The sequence below is a fragment of the Vanellus vanellus genome (assembly GCF_965231255.1).
Source record: "Vanellus vanellus genome assembly, chromosome: 20".
NCBI classification, from domain to species: domain Eukaryota; kingdom Metazoa; phylum Chordata; class Aves; order Charadriiformes; family Charadriidae; genus Vanellus; species Vanellus vanellus.
In genome coordinates, this window is record NC_138925.1 from 2,935,944 (window position 1) to 2,961,555 (window position 25,612).

General features: G+C 42.8%; 1 protein-coding gene across 1 annotated transcript in view; it reads right to left on the reverse strand.

Moving 5' to 3' along the window:
• The window catches only part of UBR4 (ubiquitin protein ligase E3 component n-recognin 4), a 78,405-nt gene that overhangs the window by 19,897 nt on the left and 32,896 nt on the right, over positions 1-25,612 (reverse strand). The window contains exons 50-85 of the mRNA XM_082493705.1: positions 24,092-24,155; positions 23,477-23,611; positions 22,638-22,812; positions 22,266-22,403; positions 21,689-21,810; positions 21,206-21,317; positions 20,548-20,678; positions 20,231-20,408; positions 19,934-20,038; positions 19,298-19,435; positions 18,482-18,650; positions 17,667-17,763; positions 16,705-16,812; positions 16,104-16,220; positions 14,710-14,919; positions 13,810-13,959; positions 12,911-13,138; positions 12,720-12,798; positions 12,015-12,257; positions 10,872-11,040; positions 10,122-10,266; positions 9,369-9,454; positions 8,763-8,850; positions 8,441-8,634; positions 7,194-7,433; positions 5,913-6,051; positions 5,252-5,377; positions 4,959-5,087; positions 4,159-4,502; positions 3,832-3,922; positions 3,376-3,460; positions 2,844-2,971; positions 2,007-2,136; positions 1,354-1,511; positions 725-834; positions 36-177 (exon numbers count right to left, since the gene is read on the reverse strand). Coding sequence (XP_082349831.1) covers positions 36-177; positions 725-834; positions 1,354-1,511; positions 2,007-2,136; positions 2,844-2,971; positions 3,376-3,460; positions 3,832-3,922; positions 4,159-4,502; positions 4,959-5,087; positions 5,252-5,377; positions 5,913-6,051; positions 7,194-7,433; positions 8,441-8,634; positions 8,763-8,850; positions 9,369-9,454; positions 10,122-10,266; positions 10,872-11,040; positions 12,015-12,257; positions 12,720-12,798; positions 12,911-13,138; positions 13,810-13,959; positions 14,710-14,919; positions 16,104-16,220; positions 16,705-16,812; positions 17,667-17,763; positions 18,482-18,650; positions 19,298-19,435; positions 19,934-20,038; positions 20,231-20,408; positions 20,548-20,678; positions 21,206-21,317; positions 21,689-21,810; positions 22,266-22,403; positions 22,638-22,812; positions 23,477-23,611; positions 24,092-24,155 — 5,203 coding nt within the window. The remainder of the gene's footprint in view (positions 1-35; positions 178-724; positions 835-1,353; positions 1,512-2,006; positions 2,137-2,843; positions 2,972-3,375; positions 3,461-3,831; positions 3,923-4,158; positions 4,503-4,958; positions 5,088-5,251; positions 5,378-5,912; positions 6,052-7,193; positions 7,434-8,440; positions 8,635-8,762; positions 8,851-9,368; positions 9,455-10,121; positions 10,267-10,871; positions 11,041-12,014; positions 12,258-12,719; positions 12,799-12,910; positions 13,139-13,809; positions 13,960-14,709; positions 14,920-16,103; positions 16,221-16,704; positions 16,813-17,666; positions 17,764-18,481; positions 18,651-19,297; positions 19,436-19,933; positions 20,039-20,230; positions 20,409-20,547; positions 20,679-21,205; positions 21,318-21,688; positions 21,811-22,265; positions 22,404-22,637; positions 22,813-23,476; positions 23,612-24,091; positions 24,156-25,612) is intronic.

Below are 25,612 nucleotides of genomic sequence, written 5' to 3' on the forward strand. Positions count from 1 at the left end.
CAGGGACAAGCTAGTTCCTCCATACAAGTCCGTACCTTAGTGATAAGGCTGCCAATATAGGGCAGAACCCCCCTGGCTGCCAGGTAGATCTTCCAGTGGGCCGGTTTGATGAGTTTCTGATACAGCGCCAGGTACTCGGCGGCACACTCGCCAGCAATGCTCAGCTCATCCAGGTAGCTAGCAAAGAGAAACACAAGGTGACAACCAGTTTACAGTAACGAGAGGTATTCACAGTTTAAGGACACCACAGAAAGAAAGGAAAAGCCTCCAGAAATCTATCCTTCCTGTGGTCCTCCTAGCTAACAGCATAACTGATAGTCATTACTCAATGGCTAAAGTAGTACTTTTTCCTAAAAAGGAGTTCCCCAACTGTGCTACTAGCATCAATTGGGGTAAGTTATGTCACAGGAGCTGGAAGAGGGTTCATCCTATTATTTTGCTGTCTAAGAGGAGGAGAACTGTTATCCACACAGCTGAACACCATCTGCTTACCTCTGGAAAAAGCACAGAACTGCAATAGCTTATTGCCAGGCAGCAAAAAAAAAGGCCTCCCTAAATCTATACCATCCCAGCTAATTAAGTTTTAGAATCCAGCCAAAAAAAGACCAGTGAAGCAGAGATACACAAGGGAGAGGTGTGAGAAAAGTTGGAAGAAGGGAGATATTCTCATGGGAATTAAAGAAAAATAATTCTGGAGCTGTCAAGTGTGGCAACACAGAAATACCTTGTCAGGAGATCAAGGACCTGCTGTTTGCGGCTGGGGATGGTAGCCAGAGCTTCCACAATCGTACACGCAGCCTGCCTTGCAGCCTGAGTGGCAGGAGTGAACAGCACCTAAGGGAAGAGCATTAAAAGATGTTGTCATTTCATGTGGACAGATAAACTGGTAACACCTTACAAAAAAACACAGCATACATTAGGACAGTTTGGTGACCTGGTGGCAGCACTCTCTTCTCCTTCCAAACACTTGATTCTGTGAGATGCCTACTTTGCACGCCACCAAAATGTTTAAACAATGCACTGTGTAGGCAACATAGTAATCCACAATACACAAGAAGAAAAACTTTTGCCCAGGACCCATGAAAATTCAGTAGTGAAAATGCAGCTAAGTACACAGGTAAGAGCACTGTGGCAATTAAAGGTACAGAGTTTAAGAACATGCAGACTACTGGATAAATGTTTAGATGTAGCATTTTTAAGGGTACAAAGCTGTGAACCTGACTTGGAATTAGATGCAGTCAGTTACAGTCTTCCCCAAATACCATCTGCAAAGCGCATAAAATGCAGCAAACTGCCAATAATCTCTGTTAACTCTGCCTGGTGCATCCCACTGGAGTTTTCACCCACGTTTACCTGTCGCAGCCAATTGTTGTGTCCCAGCTTGAGATCCAGAGGGCAAGTTCTCTTCCCACGGCGACTCATGAACTGTTTCCACTTCCAGACATATTTTTCTGACAAGTAGAGCTGGTGAAGCTCAGCTTTGCTGGGAGGTTTCCCATTGGCATCTACACCTGCAATATTGAACACAGCTCAAGTGAACTGTCAGCAGCTATTAACAGCAAACTGCCACTGTATTATTTTGTCACGCTGGAACTCTCCAAACTCCAGCTGAGAAGCTGAGTAGCTTCACATTTCTTTCTGCTGCCATTTTCACTTCTGTGTGGAACTATGTTCACTTCCAAGCCAGATACAAATCCCACAGCCTCTCGGGGAATTCAATCAGCTTTTCAGTCAGCTGGTATCATTTTAAATGATACAACAAGTTTCATTTTTTACGTTTCCCTGATTATCTTCAGGAACTGTGCATTTTCTACTCAGGGTTTGTGCAACAGCCTAGAAAAGTCAGTGCTACAGTCTCTAGGGACTACACAGCTAAAGGTGAAGATGGTATCAGATGTCACGGGACAGAAGCCAACATGACTTTACAGAAGTACATTCCTTATTAAACTTGGAGGGACAGACATGTTCCTTCACAAAATTGCACAGAGTAAAAAGCACAGGACTACCTCTGGCAGGGAGACACTTTTTCCAAGCTTCATATGATGCTTTGGGGTCCCTCTTGAGCCACAGCTGAGCTTGTGCATGGATTTCATTGCTGTAAGGCTTCACAGTGGTGAGAGCATCCACAGGCACATCCTAATAAACAAAAAAGCTCTATGATTCTTCAGAAAGCCACAGCCTGTTCCCTTAAGAGTAACTCCCATAGGTGAATCACTGGTTGCGTATGCTCCATGAATAGGTAAATGCAGCTCTTGGACAACAGCAGGGTATACGGTTTCTGCTAATGATGAACTAAGAGAGATGCAGTTACTACCAAAATATCAGTAAACCCATCTTTGTCACCCATCTGTGATTACCAGATAGCTCGATCAAAGCAGAAACATATCTTTTCCCTTGAAAATGTTATCCTAAATGACAATCAAGGAGCAGCCAATCAATATGATTTTTATCAGAATTGTAGCTTTGTATTTAAAAATTGAGTCAAAAGTACTTGATTCTACAAAGCTGTTGAAAGCACCAAAAGCCTGCCTAAAATAACCAAGCTGTAGCTTTGAAGCAGCTCCTTCCCCATGCCTCAAATCTGAGCAGAAAAAAGCAAAGCCCAGTTTTGAACAGCAGCAGTCAAAGCCACCAAAGAACAGTAAAAAATGAAAAGCAATTACCTTTAATTTGTAGTCCACAAAGACAAGAGTCACAGGATTTGTGCTTCCCTAGTACCCTAGTAACTGTGACCAGGAAAAGCAAGCCCTAGCTTCCTCACAAAGTTATTAATCACCGAGATCAGCGTGCCAGACTTTAATCAGCAAATTTTCAAATGCTTTGCTCAACATCTAAGGCAGTACCTTGTTTTTCTTGCTGGTTGGAGCAGGTGGCTTGATCAGCTTTTGAAGAATGCGCAGGCACATGAGGGTGATGTTTTCAACAACCACTGGAGTCTTAATGTTCACTGCCATCAGAAAGAGGCTGAGAGCTGAAAGATGGACATAAATTTTCATTCCACTGTAAAGATCAGCAGATAGGACACCTCCACAGCTCTATACAGCACATTAAAAGCGTTTAGAGTTAGGTAAGACCTCATATCCTCAAATAAAACTATCACATTCTCACGCACCATGCATGGAAAACAATTATTTTTTATTACAGCAAGAAAGTCTTGCCATCCTTCCCTTTACACCTCCATCTTTCTATTTCTCAGTGCTCCTGTTTCAAGAAACACACTACGCCAAAACAAAGCTATCTGGTGCTAACTCCACTTTTAACCCTAATCACAAGCTGAGTCAATATCAGTTCCCTTCCTTAAAAATCTTACTCTAGCGCATGGACCTGGGCATAGCATTTTAAAATAAAGCTTTCACATGAGTCATTTGAACTCACCGCAACGCAGTCGGAGCTCCCAGCAACTGTCTTCCTTCGAGATGGAATCTGTTAGCAGCAACATTTCATACTGGAGGCTGCTAGCCTGTAACACAGACACATGTTCAAAGGCTTAAGAAGTCTTGGTGACGCAGCAGTCCTTTTTACCTTCTGATATTTAAAAAACCACAGGTTCAAAACACATCGATCTAAGTAAATTTAATCCCATGCCCATTTGGGATGACTGGCAACCTATTTGAGAGCTCCAAGCAACAGCCAAGACAGGCAGAACTGCCTGAGGGAACTTGGGCATATACCTATTCGCATAATTTTGTGCTTTACTCTAACGTTTATCTTAATTCCTATCAAGACACAGACACCTTCTGTATTACAAATAGAAAAGATTCAATGATTAGAATACAGCAGCAGTCGGACAGAGGGAGAAAAAAGAAACAGGAAAACACTGAAGTCTCTCACCAAGTCTGGATTTGCCCAGTGTCCCTTCAGAGCTGCAGAAACCTTCCCAATGATTAAGTCATTCATTTGCTGTGTGGCCTCTGGATTGTCCCTAATTCGAGAAGCAAAAAGAGAACGCTGTTATACTTGTGCTCATACTAAATACCAAAAGCTCCTGGGATTTCAGCTTAGTTGATAACCAATGTACAAGCAGTAACAGCCTACAGTTTGCTGATGTAAGATATCTCCCCTATAAAGCTGCTCCTTTCCGATCATGCGTTTACAAGCACGCGGCTTTCCAGAGTTCACTGCAAGTCAGAGGGCTGCAAACACTGAATCAGATCTAACCTGGTCAGAAGGCACATGAGCTGACGGACCTCCTCCCGCATCGTGGCTGCACCCCGGCGCAAGTTGTAGTCAAAGAGCTCTCGGATAAGGCCCTGGGACACAAGGATATGCCTGATGGCAGAGTTGGTCGCCAAAGCCCGGAGCAACGTTATGCAGTGTTCAGTGACGGCTGAGGCACAGCCATAGCATTTAGTTGACGATGTGTGACCACAGCCTAAAACAGACAAGGCACGATACTGGCTGGCAGTAAATGTGGGTTGGACAGTGGTTCGCGAGGACTTCGTTGCTGCCTCTCTCTGTTGCAGATCATATTCCAGGAGTTCTTTTCGAGAGGCAAAAACTTTCTGGAAACACAAAAAAGGAGAAATGAAAGCTGTGGAACTGCAAAGCAGCACATAATTGCTAATCACACTCACAGGTTATTTTCTCTGTATATTTTGTACAGAAACATTTTTAACCAAGTATCTCAAAACCTGAAGTCCTTCATGTCAATGGCGGACTTGGGAAATCCATTAGAAATACCAGCTTAACTCCCAGTTAGCTGCCCTGTTTAAAGGCTTGCTGTCTACATAACATGCAATGTAACACTGGAAATGTGACAAATCCCTAGTACTAATGGTAACCATAGCTTTTGGAAATTATTATTTTGTTATTTCCCTGAAAACATGCAGCTGATCACCTATTGCTAACAATATCATTAAACGCAGCATAGCAACACCTTACTTTCTATTTCTGATATGCACTGTATCTGGTGACAGAAGAAAGCACATGACCCAAATTCAAATCAAAGCTCATCATACCTGGATGATTTTGGAAAGTTCATCGAAAGAGTTCTTGCAGTCACCACAATACTCCTGGGCTAACTGAAGTATGTATCTATTCACACTAGCTGAGGTAGAACTTATCCCTCCACTACTACCAGATTCATCCTGGAACAGAGGGGAAAACAGAAAAGAATCATATATGGAGGCTACACACAACAATAACTACTGCAGAACAGCAGCCAAGGCAAGGACCTCTAGTTCCTGGCAGTACAAAGGCCAGTGTCTCACCAGCCTAGAGTCCCGTGCGAGATCCCTCTCTCCCTCGTTACCTGGGGCTTTTCAGGAGCTGCCTCGTTCACTTTACACAGAAGGTTCTCCAGCTGCGGTCGGTGTCCCATTAGCTGGTGATACACTCTGTCAGCCTTGTCCAGGAGAGTGTTGATATTTGTTACCGCCTAAGAGTAAAAAACGACAGGAACTCTTTATTTTACGTTCAGACATGATTTTTAATTCTACAACCAACAACCTCCAAGTCTACTGTCTCTTTTGCCTTTTTCTGGAAAAAAAAAAAAAAAGTGATCCTGCATCCTACTTCTTGTCATGAGTACCACTCTGCTGACACTATGCTCAGCACACTTATCCTTTGGGACAGGCCACATACTGCAACGCGTTCTTCATTCATTAGCAGTGCTCCTCAGATGGGATGGTAACACATACAGTACAACCCAAATCCACCCCCTTGTACAGCAAGGCAAAGAGATGCAGTGCTAGATAGCTAGTTTATAGGTAAAGCACTGAATTATGCCTTTTGAAAAATTACTTATTTGGTGGAGCAAGACAGTAAATAAGGAATGCATTAGTCAGTGAGAAGCCTCAAAGCAGCACTGCTTTTCATGTTACTCTCAAGAGGGATGGACCTCCGATGTCCCTACGCTGTTGACCAGGCCAAGAGATAGAGTATTTCATTAATGAATCTGCTTTTAGTCTCACCTTCTTTCGATCCTCTTCATTTTCTATGGGATCCACTGCACAGCAAGGCTTGGCATACAACATGAAGTCAAAGCGAGCATATTTACAGAACCCACAGGCATTGCAAAGGAAGGGATCTTTCTCATCGTAATTAATGGATCTGAAAGGCAAGCCAGAAAGGTCAAAGAATGCAGCTGAGCTTTATCAAGGTAACCGAGGCAATGAAGTAAGCTGAGAATGGACTCGGTAGGTAAAAGAGAAGTATAGTCCTGAAAACAACTAACCTACCAAACTGAGCTGGGGAAGCCACAAGTGAAATACATGAGAATCAAAACCTACAAATCAGGCGACAAAAAAGCCCTTACAGAAGTGGTGCCACATTCTGGCTGGAAAAAGCGGAAAGAAGATGTGAATTTGTTCCTAACAATTCTACTTAAACTACAGTAATTCCCAGCAGAACGTCAGACTAGGGCACTGTGCCCTTTACGAGAACACAGATAAAAGGAAACCATTTTGTTTTGTAGGTCTAAGCTTTCAATAGCTTTCAGTCTTTACCCAGTTGCAGTGGGACTAGCTACAGCATACTTATTACCCTGTTGCAGACTAGAGTAGCATGACACAAACCGATTTATAGCTCCCATAATTCAAGAAGGGATGTGGAAACCTTTCAATATACCAGTAATCACCTGATCTATGGAAAGAATCTGCTAAACACCTTGAATCCCCTGAGGATTAGAGAGAAATACGGGACAACAATAAGGGCAGAAGAGATATCAGATAAGGACACAAAACTCACAAAAGAGAAGGATTTATAATACTGTAGTGAAAGCTTGAATAGCACACAGTAAATTATGCCCTGAGCCTTGCTCTGAATGAGGAGAGTACAACAAAAGCTCTGAATAGACAAGCGAGCACTGTCCGTCCAGCACGCTAAGTCAGGGATCCTGTGGGGAAACCCCCCTGCAACCGTACAATTGAACTCCAGCCTCGTGCCCTTGAACAGGCAGGCCAAAAATAGCCTCCCCCTGGGAATTTTCTTTTTTAAACTTCTGAGGGCTTGATCTGAAACTTCTGCGTTCTTTCAGTATTGTCGTATCAGGTTTCCTTTGTTAGCCTGTATTAACATTAAATCCCTGTAAGCCTGTTTTATACTTCTCAACTAATTTGATTGTGCGGTTGTATTAACCAGAATCATGTATTTAAATAGCAGGGTATTTTGTTGAACATCCAACTTGGGCAACAGCACAAGGGCTCTGTAAACCCCTGGCACTGGCTCTGTGGGGAGGAATGAGAATGACGTACCTGCACTTGTGGCACTGGTACACGTTTTCGCCACAGTTCCCACACACCCCCGGGTTGGCTGGGACGGATGCACTACACCGGGGGCACTGCAGGGTCTCCGTGGAAGCTTGGTAATTCTCATAGAAATCGGCAAATTCAATCATCAGGTTGGAAGCCACGATGGGTAGCGGCAAATCAATCTTCACCTCCGTCTGGCCCGGGGTCAGCTGGACTTTTTTAGCTTTGTGCCAACGAGCCGGCCTGGGAAAAGGAAAGAAAGCAGCATGGTTTTTCAGTGGGGAAGTACCCTCCCTGCCCACGTACAAAGAGAAGCCAAACGCAACCGTCTCAGCTCCAAATCTACTTTAAATGGGATGAATGGAGAGCAGTTCTAGGATTCGTTTCCTTAGCTTCTGTATTGACACGATATGTAGCCAGAAATACATTTTAAGCCTTTATCCTCTTCATAGAGAGAGACTGTTTAGGATTAAAGCGCTGTTGATGCCTCATGGAAAAACTTTAATTCTACAGACATTTTCTAGGGATTTTCACCTCCATTTTTTTATTAGTAAGGATATTTGCATGAAAACAGGATATTTATTTCTAAAGATCTCATCTGCTCCCACTGCTTATTCTCAACCTGAAGTCAGAATCCTCTCTTTGTGACATCATAATCCTCTCCACAGCAGCCACTTGTGATGTCACAGAGGATTAAGACTTCAAATAAGCAATAAGCGGAGGCACAGATTAATCCCTAAGCCAAAGAGATCTGATTCTGGTGAGAACATCTCAAGAAGTAAGAAGGGAAAGCATATAAGCAGAACTGGCTCCAGACTGAGCAATGTATTGAAAAGGAGCCATTTTTTGTGGGTAAAGCAGCAGCCAAGTGTTAGGCCATCCAGCTTCAAACAAGTAATGTTAACGCTTACTGCATTTCTGGACATGCTGCAACATCCAAATCCCCTTCCGAGTCAAATTCTTCAGGAGGTGCTCTTGGTATTAATACCGGTTTCCACACAATTAAAATTGTCTGTACATAGTCTGCATACACAAATTTTACAGGCGCATTTCAAGTTCTAGGTGAAATTTGGATCTTTGCTTCAACAATTTACTGTAGGAGTTTCGGAACAATCCCACCCAATGTGGGCTGACAGTGTTGAGTACTAGTCTAAGAATGAATGTTAGCTAAAACAAGAAGCCAGGCACCTCGACAGAAATCATAATGTCAAATTCAGAGACTTGCACACAAAAGACATGGATGAACATACTTGTTTTTCAGCTCCACTATGGCTTGCACTGTCCTGTTGTTGTAATAGAGGTTGATGGTTCGGACCATTTTAGTTCGTTTCAGGTCTCCTATCTTCACTGTCACTTTGCTGATGGTGTGGCTGCCAATTAGTTTCACCACTTGTTGGGTGGTAGTATACCGTGTGTCCACTTTAATGGAGGAAAGCTTGATGTACTGAGAAGACAAAAACAAGGACACACTGCCTATACATCCCAAAACACTCAGAAACACAGCATATCACGCTGCTGTGAACGGCTGGGATCCCTGTAATAGGGAAGGGTTTAAGAACAGCAGTTACTTACACAGAAGGGCACCTCTGGATTGTTGCAGACAAGGCAAGGATCGCTTTCCAGATAATAGCCATCAAATTCCACCAGCCCAGACAGCGTGCTGGAATGAGGGGAAGAACATCAACATATGTAATTTGGCATCCACTGTATCTTAAACACAAACCATTTGATCAGAATAGTTTTAGTTTACCTGTAGTCCCCAGTCCCAGATTTAGCATCAGAAGCGTTACAATGTAAAGCACATTGAAAATGATTGTTTTTCCCAGGGCAGCATTTTAGTATAATTATTAACTGCCAAGGTATGACTAAGAACACAACGCTTAATTCTGCAAGTTTATATTCTCCAATTGTTCCTAATATTTTGTAACATTTACTGAAGATGAAAGCAAAAAAGCCAGAGCCAAACTACTGCTGATAGCGCATGGAACGTCACATTTTTCAGGACACAGGAAGGAATCTGCTATTCTCCCAACGCCAGCGGCAGCAAGCATGTGGTCTCAGTAGTGGTCCTTCCTCCACCACGATTTTATTAGAAGAATTGTGTATTCCCCTGTGGATTGCAGCTCATCTGCTAAAAAGCTCCCTGAGTGAAATGGATCACAGTCAGAAGTAACTCACTTGTAAATGTTGGAGTTAGGGTGGTTGGTAAGAATGTGGTTTTGAGTTCGGAGGATCTCAACAGCCTTTTGGGAGTATTCCTTCAACTGAAATACAATTAGGAAGATACTGTCTTCTCAACATTTTTTTTTTTATTGCTACAAAGCCATAAAGATACCTCCTCTTGTGGCATTCCACGTTCCCCGGAAGATGCATGCACTATACCCACAGGAATTTATGTGGCTAAATCATTACCCAGGAATGTAATAGATCCTAAAATTAGACCTTTACCGCAACAACAATGTTATTTGCCAGCCAATCACTGTAAATGCTGGCGAAGATTCCTAAGGCATTCCCAGCTCTTTAAACATACATATGCAAGTCTCAGTGCGTCTGAATTACTTGATCTCAAGGCCATTGGTCCCCTAAGAAATCCTACCACTTCCTTTGTTCAAAAGTCGTGGTTACAAAAGATTTCTAGGTGCTAAAATATCAAAAGTCTAAAAATTAAAGCTAGCAGATAAACATATTTTCCCACAAAGGCTTCCTGTGAGAAAGAAGTTTTCTTCTAAATGAAAAAAAAAAACAAACAAAAAAACAAACAAAAAGCCCCGAAACAATAAAACAAAAAAAATCCATACTCCCTAATTTTTTAAGAACCCTGCCTTTTTGAACATTCAAAAAAAATTTCCACCAGAAGCTCTTTTGACAAGCACTAACACAATTCATAGGAAGCAGCAGGACCTGGAATGCTGTACCTCCTTTTCATCATACCTTTTTCTCAGTCTGCTGTGTTTTCAGAGAGAAATATCCTAGGAGATCTACAAACTGGGCAGCCTTTCTTCCATAGGCTGGAAGTTCCGGCCAGATTGACCACATAAGATCCAACAGCAACTCTTGTTGAGACTTGTTAGAGTTCCTGTTGAATGGATTACATGTCAGTTAGGCTTGTAAAGATAGCTATATAGACCACATAGCACACAATCTTATTCAAAAGGAAAATACATGCTACGGTTCACCAAACTTGGAAACTATTATCTATTATCTTGCTATACATCAGTGTTCACAGAGTTAAATCTCATCTCTTCTTGCCACCAGCACTTTTCCAGCACTCTCTGAAATGAAAGCAGCTGTCTTGCAACAACTGAATAGAGTCCTGAAGGAGTTCAGCACCCTGAACTCCTTTCCCTACATAACTCCCATCTTTTAAACTGTATGAGTCTGCATCTGCCTCAGAAATTCACTCTCCCACAAGTTCCTGCTCCCATAGATGTCAGCAGAAATAAAATGCTGCTTGCAGATGATAACTCAAGTTGACCAGTAACAAGTAAGTCACAACTACTACCTCCAGCCCAAATAACTGCAAAATTGCATGAGGAATTCAAGGGGATGCAATCATCTGCAAGCCTCAGCATCCTGCAGGAGAGAGGCTCAAGCATCAACTCTTCCACAAGGACAGAGCTCGTCGTAACTGAGCTGAGACTGGCTTAGAAGAGCCAGGTCAGAGGCTCCCTCCCAGCTCACCTGTAGATGTGGAGCGCGAGGCAGTGAGCCTGCCATCTCACAGAGGACGAGTTGGACTCCAGCAAGAAGCAACGCAGGAACTGAATGAGGGTCTCCTTATCAGCAAACTTGTTTAGCTGGTTCACCAGAGCTGTACACAGTTGATCTTCCTGACTGCCTGAACTCTCACCTAGGGGACACCAGATGGCAGAAGACAAACAGACTTAAGAGAGCAGATGGCAGGCCAGTTTCCTATTTTATACATCATAGATCGAGGACAATTGGGACAAATTACTGTGTTTCAGGCAACAAGTTAGTTTAATTTTCTTTTCTTTTTCCAAAAAGATAACCTAGTACTCCTGACTAACACAGAAGAAAACTGCTGGAAAACTTGCCAGTAAGGACTTGAGAAATATGCTACGCATCCTCATAAAAAGAAAAGGAACAATCATGGGGCAGTGAAAAGGCTCTCAGAGAATTGTCTGAGAAAGCCGAAATAGTTCCTTGAGGAAAAGCCAAGAGAGAATTTATGCCCATGACTTCTATAGGACAGCTTAATTACTTTCCCAGGACTTTAGATATCCATTAAGCAGCAGCCCTGGCTCCAACATAGCTTAACAAGTCAGACAGAGGCAACAAGTCTGAACACAATCATTGAAGAGCAGAGCTAACTGGGTGTGCATCTCCAGTACTTGTTTTAATCCCCATGAGAGTTTCAACCTCCTACAACCCAGGATAGCCAAGTTAGGTGGAAGCTACTTGGTCACCGCAACAAGCAATTTACATGAGGTAGCCTAAAGCCCACTCAAATTAATAAATCACAGAATGGTCAGGGTTGGAAGGGACCTCTGCAGATCATCTAGTCCAACCCCCTAAATACTCAAAATGTGTTTGGGATACACTCAGCACTTAATTTCGGCCCCAACTCTTAGGGCATACAACTTCATCTTTGCCCCTCTCCAATCTACATATGGTAAAACTACTCTTCTCTCCTAATTATTGCTGTAGTCTGCAAGTGCCCTTGCCACGATCCGTGACCCTTTCACAATAGTGGTATTTACCACAACAAGAAGCAAGCAGTTCTCTCTAAATAGAAATAAGGAAGGCTGAGAGGAGCAAGCTATCCCTAAAAACGCCACAGAATAGGGCACAGCTGCAGCTCACCCTCTCGATCCTTTTCCTTTTCTTCTTTCTTGCTCTTTTTAGTGGAGGATTTGCTCTGTGTTGCTGGCTGCCCAGAGCCTGAAGCTGCAGGAGCAGAGGTCGAAGAAGTGCTTGATGATCCAGAGGAGGAAGCCACAGACAGCACTTTACTGCCACACAGAGCACAAGAGAGCAGCTGCAGGAGAACTGGCGACACTCCTTCATCTACCAGGAAGCTGACTTGAAGGAGGAAATAGAGAACTGCTGCAGAGAGAAGAAGAAAATCTTTGAAGTTTGAATTAAAAAAAAAAAAAAGCAAGAAAAAAACCCTCCAGCCCAAAACAAAAACCCCTTTTAACACGACAAGGACCATCCCACAACCTCGCAGAACCTTCCTGTCCCTACACTATAGAAGCATAACATCTGGGTACACCAAGATAAAGTGTTTCATCCCAAATTACACACTGGAACAAGGGCAGTGCAAGCAAGAGAACACAGATCTCCTATTCCTGTTCTTGAAAGTTATCCATTACACCATATTGTGTAAGGAACAGATGCAATTAGAGCAGTGTGATAATTAGTACTGGAAACAGTTCAGTCCTACTCAAAACTCTCAGCTGTGTCCCCTTCTTTGCTGAGCTTCCCCATCTGAGAACTCTTGATTCAAACTATGACACGTAATGCATCTCCTCTGCTCCCTCAAATATTCTAAGAGAAAGAACTCACAGTCATCTTTAATGCAGAATTTCTGCCAGTTTACTGTTCGCTGTGTGGCGATCTCCGCACAAGCCTTTAAATGTTCCATCTGAAAGGCACAATGGGACAGGATTAAACACCATGGCAGTATCTCTATTCCTGATATCTTACATAAGCACAACATACACTTTCCCCTCGTGCTGTGGCACACTTTTCCTTACCAAGCTGATCAACGTATCATACTGCAGGGCAGAGCCTGAACTTGCTGTGACCACACTGGCACGAAGGAAAATGCCTTGCTCTTCTAGGAGCTTTTTGATTCCACGAACATGAGAGTCCAAGGTGTGAAGGTCTCTGAGCTGGCGGTATTTATCCTTTGATCCACAGATAAAGAGCAAAAGCTTGCGGACTTGGCGGCGCACGAATGGAGTCTGCTGGATCATCAGGTACTAGACAAAGAAAAGCCTACAACATCAGCACTGTGAACTCACCAGTAGGCAACCTGCGCCAACAAAAATATGATGTGTTTTCTTACGAAAAGAAAAGGCATGTGAGATGCATTTACGAATCTGTCAGATTTAAGGTACTGCAAAGTCACCCATAAAAGTAAGTCACAGGCAGAAGAAACACTGCACAGCAACACTGCAGCATGCCGAGCTGTGCAATTGCAAAGCAGCTTCTGAAAACCATTCTGTCATCTATGACCTCAAATAAAAAGCTAGTCAAGCCTAATTAAGAAATCCTACCCCATACTTGTGCAAGTGAACTGAAAACGCATACTCCAAATATCTTACTGATTTCTTTTTTAAGGACTGAGTTAACAACAGCCAAACACAATGTTACACTGCACCATCTCAGAGATGGTTTTCTATTTGATTTTTCTGGCAGCAAACATTGAGTTACAGGAAATAATAGCAATCTTATTTTTCACGTATCCTTTCCTATAGATTCCTGTTCATCAGGAATAAAACAAAGCCAACAGTTCACCTTCTTTCAAGGGAGATTAAAAATCAGAGGTGGATCTGAGATCAGTTCTGCAAAAGCTCATCTCTCCCATGAACGCTAACATTACTTGAATTTCTTTTGTTAAAATCCGTAGGTGTATCATATTCTTACTTACCTCAGACAAAAAGTAGAACCAGGAGTGATCAAAGATGGGAGGTGGGATGCGAGAGTTTGTGTCTGCAATCTTCTTGATCTGATAGGGCAGCCGCAGTACCATCTCTGTCAGGAGCTGAGTGTAGGCCTCAAAAACATCTGCAGCATGACCCTGAAAGCAAGAGGAATCAGTCAGGCTCTGGCACTGAACACTCCTGGTGTGATGTCATGACAAGCTACAGGGTGCATTTATTGATTTTTCTAAAAACAAAGCTTTTCTGCACCGTTGCAGCCAGAAGAAACGCTCCCGGTTGATAAATAAAAACAAGCCAACAAACCTGCATGAGAACTTTAACTAAATAGCAACTATTAGGATGCAGTAAGCTAGTCTGCAGTAATAAGGCATTTTAATATATGAGCTTTCAACTTAGAAGACATTCTTACATTTAACAAGGCTTTTTTCACTGCACCTGTACATTTATCAGAGCCCCCCTGACTCCAGCAGAATCTTAGCATAAAAACACCATGGTGGTTGAACAAGTCTAGGATTTAGTGTGGAAATCCCCATCAACTGCTAGGCTTCCTTGCCACAATAAGCAGCGATGGTTCAGAAATTCTGCCTGCCAAGCAAAAGGAGTCCCGCGATGGAGTAGCTTCCCTTCAGAAGATTAACACTTCAACCAGAAACAGTGACAGCAGCCCCACAGAACTGCTTGGTTTAGGAGTGCATCGATGGATACAGCAAGCTGGCTGCTCTGTCAGAGAACTCAGAGCAATTCTAGTTGTAACTACACGCTAAGGGAATGGATTTTAATTGCACTACTAAGGGAAAACCAGTTCTACAAAGACGCTTTTACTTGCTTCTTTGCAGCAGCCTTTTAATGCAGGTCGCGTACTGCTAACAGCATAGGGTAGGACTCACCTTCACATACTGTCGGAGGAAAAAAGGACTCATGTCAGGTGGAGAAGAAGTAGTGTGAGGTTTCAGGAGCTGGCTGGTGGCTACAGGCTCCTCGTCATTCTGCTGGCTTTTCCAGTACTCCAGCAAAGACTTCAGCACATGCAGACAGTAGTCAACAGCACCAGAGCTCAACAATGCAGCAGCAGTGGCACTAGAGATGAGGGAAGAAGACTGAAACAAAGAGGAGATGGATTACTAGAGCACCTGAGAATCACCGTGTCGGAAGAGCAGGGGAAGCTGTGAGAATCACACAGCAGTTGCTGACAGTATGGATATGAAAGCAGGTTTTTATGAAACTTTACAGGCAGCTTTTAAGTTTGGGGTTTGTCTGAGGTTGGGGTTTTTGGTTTTTTGTGTTTATGAAAAGCAACTCAAATATTTACAGAGACTCTTTTGAACAAGCGCTTAGTAAAGGAAAACAAATAAAATCTCCTCTTAAGTCTAATCTCCCCTCGACACATGTGCCAGAGGCCACTCTGCTATGGATTAGACGACTAGGGCTTTTTTCTCTTCTGCCCTCCCCCCCCCCCCCCAATTTTGGTTGGTTTTTTTTTTTTTTTTAAAGTTGGGATTTCTATTTGTTTATCTGGGATTTGGCCAGCTGGGGGTGAGTTCTGGTAGAGAAAGAGTCCCTGTTGCAGATGCCGCTCAGAGGCTCTGCTCCGCCCAGGTATTGGTCCACCTGCATTCTGCAAGACGATGAGCTTTGATTTCTGTGGGAAGCTCAAGTGAATAACAAAGGCTGGAGAAAAAGCTACTGTAAATAAAACTATTAAAGCAGCCCTGTAAATCCAAACAAACCCCACAGCTCATAAGCTCATTAAAATTTGATGCAGTTCAGACTAAATTTTTTAACCTCTATGCTTTTTTATTAATCTCCTTCCCACCACACATACTGCTTTTTATGCCTTATTACTGTACCTTTTAGCAACAAATATCTAAGGAATCCTCTTAGCGACTTTTACGTTGACACAGCAGCATATTGCTTTCCAATAATCACATTACAAATCCTCTTTAACCCCTTCAGCACCAGTAAGATGCAAAGAAAAAATCTGCTAGACCGTTTTAAATAAGATCATTAATGTACTGCGCTTAGCTCAGTCAGCAACCGCGCACAAATCAAGTGAATCCTGTTGTCTTTACGTGTCTGTTTCCTCCATCATGAGTTTCAGCAAAGATCTTTTTCCACAAGAGTCAAGTAACATTACAGATTCTTCATATTTTTTTCTAAAGCACTTTTAACTGATTTTCAGTTTTTGTCCAGCTATTTCAGTTAGCAGCTTTCAGACCACCTTTGATGAACAAAAACCCCGCAGTCACGCCATCCCCCTGACAAAGCAATTTGAAGAATGTACCTCACAAATGGAAGACTTGGATCCTGACTTAGTTCTGGACATGAACACACTAAGCAGCCTCATCACCACCAAGTGCACTTCGTTCACAGGAGAGCGCTCATTCTTCTTAGACACATCCTGCAAGGAGAGAGCTTGCTTGGTTACTTACAGAGCTGAGCACTTTGTCCTAAGCATCTAAATTTCAGTGCTCTGATCCTCAGGAAGCATTTCCAATTTAAGCTCAAGCAGTAATACTAAAAAAGCAGCACAAATTCCTCAATATAAGGGCAGACAGTGGCCTGGATGCCGGGGAACAGTATTACACAAATGAGAAGGTATATATGTCAATTATGCATCACTGATCATGACTGTTTTAAAAGTTTAATTCAAGCAAAACCAATTTTCATGCTCACTTGTGGATGCCGGAACCAGGAAACCATGAGAGTTACACTCATGTCATTTTCTACCTTCTGTGAAGTGAGCCAAGAGAAATAAACTGCCTGAACACATCCCATACAGCAGCAATGTGTTTCTGTGACTCCTATGCATTTAATTCCTCCATGGGAAGAAGCCCTGTCTAGAAGGAGCAAATGGAAGAGTGTGTGCTCATACCACAGCTTACCTTTTTGTCCATGCACAGTTCTGCAATCAGCTGGGACAGAAGGTTATCTAAAGCTCCCTTGTCTTTCTCATCATCCCCGTCCAGGTCTGTTGTGAGCATCAGAATAACCTGGGAATAGAAGTCAGAGAATTCAAAGAAGGCAGGTTCCATGTTTTTAAGATAAATACAGATTAACTTTCACAAAACCCCTGCAGATTTTACCTTGATTAATACATGTTCTTTCCCAAATTCTGCTTGGACCTTCACACCCTGATAGGATCATTCAGTATAAAACCAGAAGACCCCACCCAAATACACGGATTTTAGACCTTAGGCTCATCAGTCAACTAATGCCACACTGAGAAAGGGTACATATCTACAAAATCTATGGGTAAGGAATGATTAAGGGCTTGGAGCATCTCCCTTATGAGGAAAGGCTGAGAGAGCTGGGACTCTTTAGCCTGGAGAAGAGAAGGCTGAGGGGAGACCTTATTATGGCGTACAAGTATCTAAAGGGTGGGTTGAAGGAGGGTGGAGCCAGGCTCTTTTCAATGGTTCCCAGTGACAGGACGAGGGGTAACAGGCACAAGTTAGAACACAGGAAGTTCCGTTCAAACACACGGAAACACTTCTTTACGGTGAGGGTGACAGAGCACCGGCACAGGCTGCCCAGGGAGGTTGTGGAGTCCCCTTCTCTGGAGATTTTCAAGACCCGCCTGGATGCAGTCCTGAGTAATGTGCTCTGGGCAATCCTGCTTTGGCAGGGGAGTTGGACTAGATGATCTCTAGAGGTCCCTTCCAACTCTGAAAATTCTGTGATTCTGTGAATGCTGTGCAATCAATCAAACACTTTAGAGCTGGACTCACACACCGTGACTGGGCAGGAAAGTGAAAGGGAAAAGCATGTGCAAACAGAAACCATGCAGTAGTAGCAGTGATTAACTGTTTTGTTAAAGCTTAACTCTTGAGCCCTCCTCAGTTACCTGCATGTAAGGAATGGCCCGGACTCCTCCAACATTCCTCAGCTGAGGTAAGTTTTGCAGCAGCCTCTCCAGCAACATCAGTCGGACCATGTGCAGCCTGGGAAGTCAGAAGCCAGGGATCAGAAACGACTTCAAGCACACCACAAGAAACATTAGACCCAGCAGGATTATCAACAGAGCACTGCAATTTACCACATAAATGCAGAGCATGAAGAAATCCTAAGGTCATCAAATCAGCACAGACAGGAGTGGACTCCCTCAGACTTTACAGTCAAGTGATGCCAAAGATGCAGAACAACTCTGACAGCGGACGTAGTTCTTCACTTCAGAACTACACCGCCTACCATGACTACTTGCAGAATTCAACTGTCTAGAAACAGATACCACAAATCAGTTCCAAACTGCACTGTAAAAATGACTGAGCATCTGTTCCCATAGAATAAAAAACTGCAGAGTGCTTAGCACTCCTGCACATACTTTTTTCCTAACACTGAATTTCACAAGCTCCCAAGCTGTAGATTTTAGTGATTCCTCTGTTTAATACTCATGCAGGACTTTTTCATCACTTTGTACAGGCCGCAGTTTTGTAGGACACAAATTAGGTACGTATAACATGTCACACAGTCAACGCACAGTGGGAGGCATCTTCCAATGCCGTAGTTTGCTCTGTTCTATGTCTCTGACTTTCGATTTTCAGTATCTAACAGTCACAAATCATAGTCCATGGATTTCAGCACCTGTAGTCCACTCCTCTACAAACAATGACACTGCAGACCAGATGTGCTATTCTTGAAGAGGAAGAAAAAGCCCCTTGCCTGTTGCTAGTGTGGACGTCTCCCTCTGCCTCCCCTTCCCCTTCTGAACCATCTCCCTCTTGCTGGCCTGTGGTAGTGCTGATAGCGCCTGTGCTTGAGCTGACGCTGCCTGGTCCAGCAGGGTGACCCTCAGCTGTCGTGTCCCCATAAGCACTACTACGGCCAGACACTGAAAAAGAAAAAGGAAGAAGGGAAAGACAACGTCAGCACATGTGAACACGCCTCTTGCCTGCTTCGTAGCACCCGACGCAGCTGAACTATCCTTTGGAACTATGGTTCTAAGGTGTAGGTGCCTTTGGTTAACTTCATAAAGGTAGAAGAGAGTAATTTTTACAGATGCTACTTAACACCCCCAGTGTTACTTCGTTTGCCAGCCTCATCTTCGCGACCCAAATTGAATTGGTTCCACAGTATTTATTTAAACAGAGTCAGAAGACATGTGGTATATATCCAGGATCGGCAGCATGGACATAATGGTTTTTTTTATAAAAGTCTGTGATTAGTTTTACCTGGGTGTCAGTCCCAAGCAAAAAAAGAGAGAAATTAATTCTATCTCATCCAAACTTATCCAGCAGTACAGTGAATTCTTTCAGTCTTGCTCTGCATTCTGTTATTACAGGTCAGCAAAAACTACTGCAAATTCCACACTTCTAGAAAACCACAAAAAGTGAGCAAATATTCAGTCTGTACGTTACTTTGGCAGTAACCAAAAAATGATGCATGGCATCATCAGTTTGGAACCCCCTCTCATTCTAGTAAAGTCCTATTACAGTAGAAAACAGATGGACAGACACTGGCGCAGCAGGAGATACTTACCACTGTGCTCACCAGCTACAGAGTCAACTGCGCTGCCACCGCTCTCGGAGCCGACGCTCCCACCATGGTCTGCAGGTGAAGTCCGAAGAGTTGAGCCATCTGTTGCAGCTGTGCTGCCTTCATCATCAGACGCTGGAGCTAAGAGAATAAAGAGAGCTGTTACAAGTAAAAACACTGCCTTGATATAACTTCAAAAGACACACATGCTACAAAAGAAAAGCCACAAATATTTGTCTTTGGTTTTTATGTCAATTCTCAACTATAAATCAAAAGGGAACTTAGACATGTCCATTGGTACATTTAAGCCTGCAAAAGCAGTGGAGGGGAGATACCCTGAGAAGGAAACCTTCTCATCAAATAGACAATCATGCAAGTGACTTGAAGAACAACGTCTGGTTGTTTATAAATGCAAAGGAAATACAGTATATGGCTTATTTTGTCTGCTTTATTTTAAGAAGAGGAAATAACTTCCTCAAAAGCCTATAATGAAAGCAGGAAAAGGCCATAAATATGCTATCAAAAATACACAAAGCTAACAGTAATAATTGGTTCTTCAAAAACATATTTACAAACAAATTTTATGTCATTATTTAGGTCAAAATCAAAAAAGCTTGATTCCTCGCAGTGAACAGTTACCTGATGCTGTTGTATCTGATAGTGTTCCGGCATCAAGAGAAGAAGAGCTGGGTGCTTGGCCAGACAGTCCTAAGCTCTGAAGTCCAAGTGCACTACTGCTGCTCCCTGCAAGAAGAAAACAAATTATGAGTATCATTCTATGAGAGAATTATGTTAACTCTGGCCTCCTCTGTACATTTCATAGTTCTATTATCTTTGCTTTGTTGGTGGTGACATCAACAGCTTCTGCTGTGTTTCTTTCCCACTTTCCTCATATTCTATTTACATTTTTGACTGCCCATAATGCCTACATCTTACCTTGCTGATCTTGTTGCAGGCTCAGGGCAATAGCCAATTCCACCATTGTTTCATCATCTGCATCTGGAGGAATATCCAGCATAGGAGGGAATCCCTCTGCTCCAGCCAGAAGAGCCTCCAGGGGGGAAGGGTTCCCATTATTCACATTTTCAGAAGTCTCCAGAACCATAGATTCAGACTATGGAGAGGAAACAGAGAGAGTTTTCACCAAACCACCACCAGCTAATGGAACCCTACAAACTGATTCATCCTAAATGAATTAAACTCAAGTACCTAACATATTTAAAAGGATCCAAAGAGAAGCACGCCGGACTTACCACCATCTCGAAGTCCCCATGATCAACTTCGCTTTGCTCCTGGCTTTCTTGTCGGATATGCTCGCCATTTGCTATCCCAGAACTCTGCAGCTTGTCTTCTGCGTCATCGTCATCATCATCATCCTTATCTCCTGAGTTACAAAGGATTAATTCACAAATGTGCTCTTTCCTCACATCATCATCAACAAGGTAATTAATGTTGGGGAAAAAACTAAGCTGTCCTCAGTCTACCCCCAATCACTAATACATTCCATGACAACTACAATTCATGTCAATGCTAAAAAAAGTATCTCTTGGATGGAGATCCGATACCCTAATTTGGGTGTCCACAAATCTTTATGACTGATTTACAAGGACTTGAAATTATGCACAGAAATACTAGGACAGTCTTGATTACTACCCCTTAGATAAAAGCCAGATTTCCCTAACACTGTAAGGGGAATATCTCAGAGATCTCTCCCCTTTCAATCCAGAGAACATAAAAGAGGAGGTTTAAAAAAAAAAAAAAAAGGGGGGGGGTGTTAGGGGGCTAGAGAGAGAAAAGAAAGGAAAGACTGTGTTTTGCCCCGTTTAAAAGACTACTTTATTTTCTTGTCTTTTCTGACAAATAAAGTAGGTCATGCTTATTGAAAGGCGAAGATGAATGAATCTTGCATACCCATAGGAGTATTGCTCCGAGGGGAGGATGGCAAGGTGACATGTCTCCGTTTGTTCCTTGGTCTCAGCACTCTGATCAAAGCTTGTTTGCAAGAAAAGCTCACTGCAGGATCCTAGAGGGTTAATAGTTAATCAATAAACTACTTAAGCTTTAAGTGCTTATTCACAGTATTTGGAAAGATAGCTAAAAATAGACTTCTGACTCTGTTGGTCATGATTCATGTGAGACATATGTCACTGCTCAACTTCTAAACTCTCTGTTTCCCCCAGCAATAAAGCAATACTTATCGTTCCACATGCAGTGCATCACAAACATTAATAAAACACAAGGACAGAAATTTCTCCTTCATTCACTTCTGGCTCTGTGTTTTGGCTGCATGCCTCTATTTTGTATCTATACTATGTACTATCATTCTACCTCTATTCAATTCTGTTCATATTACCAGTGTTATAGGCTGATGCAGAGCAGAGCAAGATTACATACTGGGCAAAGTAACATCTGCATGTAGATCTTGGATGCTGTATGGATACAATCCAGTTCACATGTGCAGTATCCATGGATAATATCCACCAAAGCATTGACTGTGGCTTCAACATGAGTGAGGCCTAAGGAGAAATAAAAGTAGGACTGTAATCAACTCTCTTTCCATTTCAGCACACAGATTAAGACACTGCAGGAAGCATCTTTTGTTTGTAGACTTCAAGGAACAATGTTAGTACCACAAATATATTGAAGTTTCAATCCAAAATGAGCTTGCGCACCAGTCCTGTCTGCCTAACGGAATGACTACTGTGCGCACCATATGCCAGCACCACTGAATATCCTCTCACACCATCCATGAAGTCAAGTGCAAATAAATCAATCATCAGTTCCTTTTTACTAGCACAATACACATACTTTTGAACAAAAGCATTAGAGCAGATATACCTTAGAAAGCATTCACTGCATCATTAACACCTTAAGCCTAATTTGGAACAAGTCATTTTCTCTGTTTACAAGCTTAAAATAGGTTCCTTCAAAATACACAAGCTTTACAGTAGCAAAAGAAGAGCTAGCACACCTGGCAAGCAGGCAGGGGCAAGGAAGGCGTTTTTGGGTTTTGATGCATGCAGCTTCCAGAAGTGGTTAACCAGCTGGGTAATAAAAGTGCAGCCTTCTCCTTCAGCGTGTTTCTGCACCTCTTGCCCTTCTTCATTCTCTGCACAAATTAAAAAACAGATGTCAGATACATGCAGGGGAAAACATTAACAAGCAGGGTAACACCAAGTTTACTTGAAATGGCTTTTGTTAGAGGCTCTGATGTCCTCATTACAAGGACTATAACATGCCTAACAAACGTGTCACATACAGTCCCTGTCACACAGAACCAGATACCTCAAGACATGTTCGGTTATGACAAGAGAAAGTTGAAGAAAAATCCAGACTTCTCTACCTGTTTCCAACTGTGGCAGCTTTGATTCTGTATAATGGACCAGATTGTTGGGTCTCATAATAGCAATGGATCGAGCAGTGATGACCAGCCGCTGAAACACTTCAGGATCGAGGTCCTTTCCTTCTTTGGTTGAGGAACTCAAATACTGAATGGCTTTACTTAACAATGCTTGATCCTGTAAAGTGAAAGATAACATAGGCAAAGAAAAACAACAGACAGCAGTACAACAAGGCACCTGAAATACAACTGCAGGACAGATCCTGGGGAAATCTGGCACTTGCTGCTTTAACTTTCGGTCAATATCATCTAAGAAGGAAAACTAATATTAAAAAGTGACCTTGTAACAGAAGAAATCTGCCTTGAGAATGGATTTTCACATTTTCTTCCCCTCAGGCTTAAATGTGGATGGAAAGACCAGTGTATAAACATGACCATTCAAGTGGTTAGCAAAGGCTATCTGCAGACATCTGTGCATTTACTGCAATTACGTTAACACATAGTCTAACCACTACTTACCCCAGTATTTTCCTATTACCTTAAGCCAGGTGCCTCTGGAAATGGAAACCAGAGCTACAGAGTTTGCAAACAAACTTCATGTGTTTAGAGATCCTGATTTCTCTAGATTAACTGACACAATTTCCCATCAAAATCTTCAAAAAGCATTTTAAGTAGTGAAGTTCTGGTGAAACACAAAAGCCAGCAGGGCAGGCAGCCGGAGCTAAAGGAAAATTAACCAGCAGGTTTACGCTGCAGGGAGGAAGGGCTTTCTAGGGGCGTGTTGCACCTCAACCATAAACTGGCAGGTTACAGGAGACATTGAAATCCTTGCACCGTGTTACCTTGTGGTTATGATATGCTGAGCGGCTGGTGTGCAAGCTAGCCAAGAGGCTCTTGGTTTGCTGCTGGACGCTGGAAGGAGCTGGCATGGAGAGCAGCATAGTAGCCAGTTCCTGAGCTGCCACTTTGTTCTTCTCCTGCTCCCGAGAACAGACAAAAAACATTCTTCAGGACATTTACCATTAAGGTGATGCATAAGTCTCATTTCTCAGGGTACCTGCAGCTCCCTCCCCTATTTGCATTGTGCATGCAAGTTTCTGCCTTCTTTCAATATAGTTTTGATAGCCTCCTCAATTTATTATTTGACATTTAAGGAACATTTCACATGTCTACACAAGAAAAGTCCTTTTGAGATTTATGGGCTTCTACCCTGCTGTTTTTGTAAATGAGGTCACTCTACAGCACAAAAATCCCACCAGCAATAAATGCAAATGCCGATTGTCATTCTAAACTAGTTTCAAATGCTTTTCGCTAAGTCAACTTTCAGATCAGTGCTCTGAGCAAAACGGATGCAGCTCTCTTCCTATCAGGCCCCCAGGGCTGCAGGAGGTGCTGCTGATCTTGCCCCTCCTCCCCCATCTCTGAAAGCTCAAGAATGTATTCAGAAAGTTACTTGCCTTCTCGTTGACTGGTCCTACAGCAAAGCAGCTTTCCAGCGCTTCTAAAGAACTCACTACTAGCCTGAAGGGAGAAAGGAAAGCAGGCTTGAGTACAGCAACCCTTCTCTCTCCTTAGCACTTTGCTTTATGCGGGCTACAGTCATGAGTAGCTCAGAGACAGCTAACGAATGCCAAGTACAAAATCAAAGCATGATAAAACCTGCCACAGGCACCATGCATATCATTTCATTGTGTTACAGACCAGAGTTAAACCTGGCTCACGCTCACAGACAAACTTAGGACTGCTTTAATAATCCACAGCTGAAAGACAGGGGCTTTTCTCTACCAAAGAGGATAAAACATTTCCTTACGCAGCCTGCAGCAGGGATAACTTGGATTGTCTTGACAGTACCAATTCACCATGGCCCACAGACGTACATATGACTGCAGATCAAGGGTTGGTATGACACATGGGAAAAAGCGTAACCGACTTTTCTAAGGGAGCAAGATTCTACTCGCTTGCTATTTTCACACAGGTTGCTCTTTCCAATTTGGAGTTTCAACGCAAAATATTGCGGAGGAAAATTAACTTGGAGCACCGGGTATGACCCAAGTGAGAGATGCTGAGGTCCAAACTTTTGACAGCAGTAAGGCAGGCTAGTAAAATACTTGCCCCAAGGGAAAACCTTATTTACAACTTGTGGCAAAGTGCTGAATCTCCCTTGCAGCACCACTTCATGCCTCGCGGTAGAACTACCTGAAATGCCATCTGACACGCCAGAAGGAGCAGTGCAAGAATACAGGAAAAAGGAGGGAAGAGATAGTATTAAGGGGAGAAATAACAGCGTAGGATTGGATACGAGGTAGAAGAAACAACAATTGTCTGGTCTGGTGGTGATACATAACATTACATTCCCCTACCCGCAGCCACCCTCCATAAAGCTAGTAGGGGAATATAAGTGGGATAAAAAGACGCAAAGAGGGAACAAAGCGAAAAGAGGAGTCTGTCAAACAAGCAACAGTTATAACTTTATACAGCAAAAATCTACAAACCACCTCATCTTTACATTTTGCTAAACCATCTGCCATGCAATGACCAGAATGTAAAGAAGCAAATGTCACTTGGAAAACAAAAACAAAAAAAAAACAGTCAACAAAAGCCACATCATGTGTTCTGTCTCTCTGACACACACTCATTCGTGCAGAGAAAAGGATGGCATACTAACCGGTCCAGGGTGGTTAGGGACTCAGTTTCAGAACTTTGGGGGAGCAAAGAAAAAGGAAAAAAAAATAAAAATGTGTAAAGCTCACAGAAAATCTCCCTAGAACACATTCTAAGCAAAAGGCAAATTAAATGGGAAAATCAGGAAGCCGGGAGAGCGCTATATACAGTAAATCTAAGCACGGTTCTTTCTATCTGGGCAGCAGACACTTGCCTAATAGCAAAATAAATAAAGGAGATCCAGGCCACCTAGCACAGAGAAGCCAAGCACATTGCTTAAAGCACCACAGAAGGTTAAATCTGAAGAACAGACACCA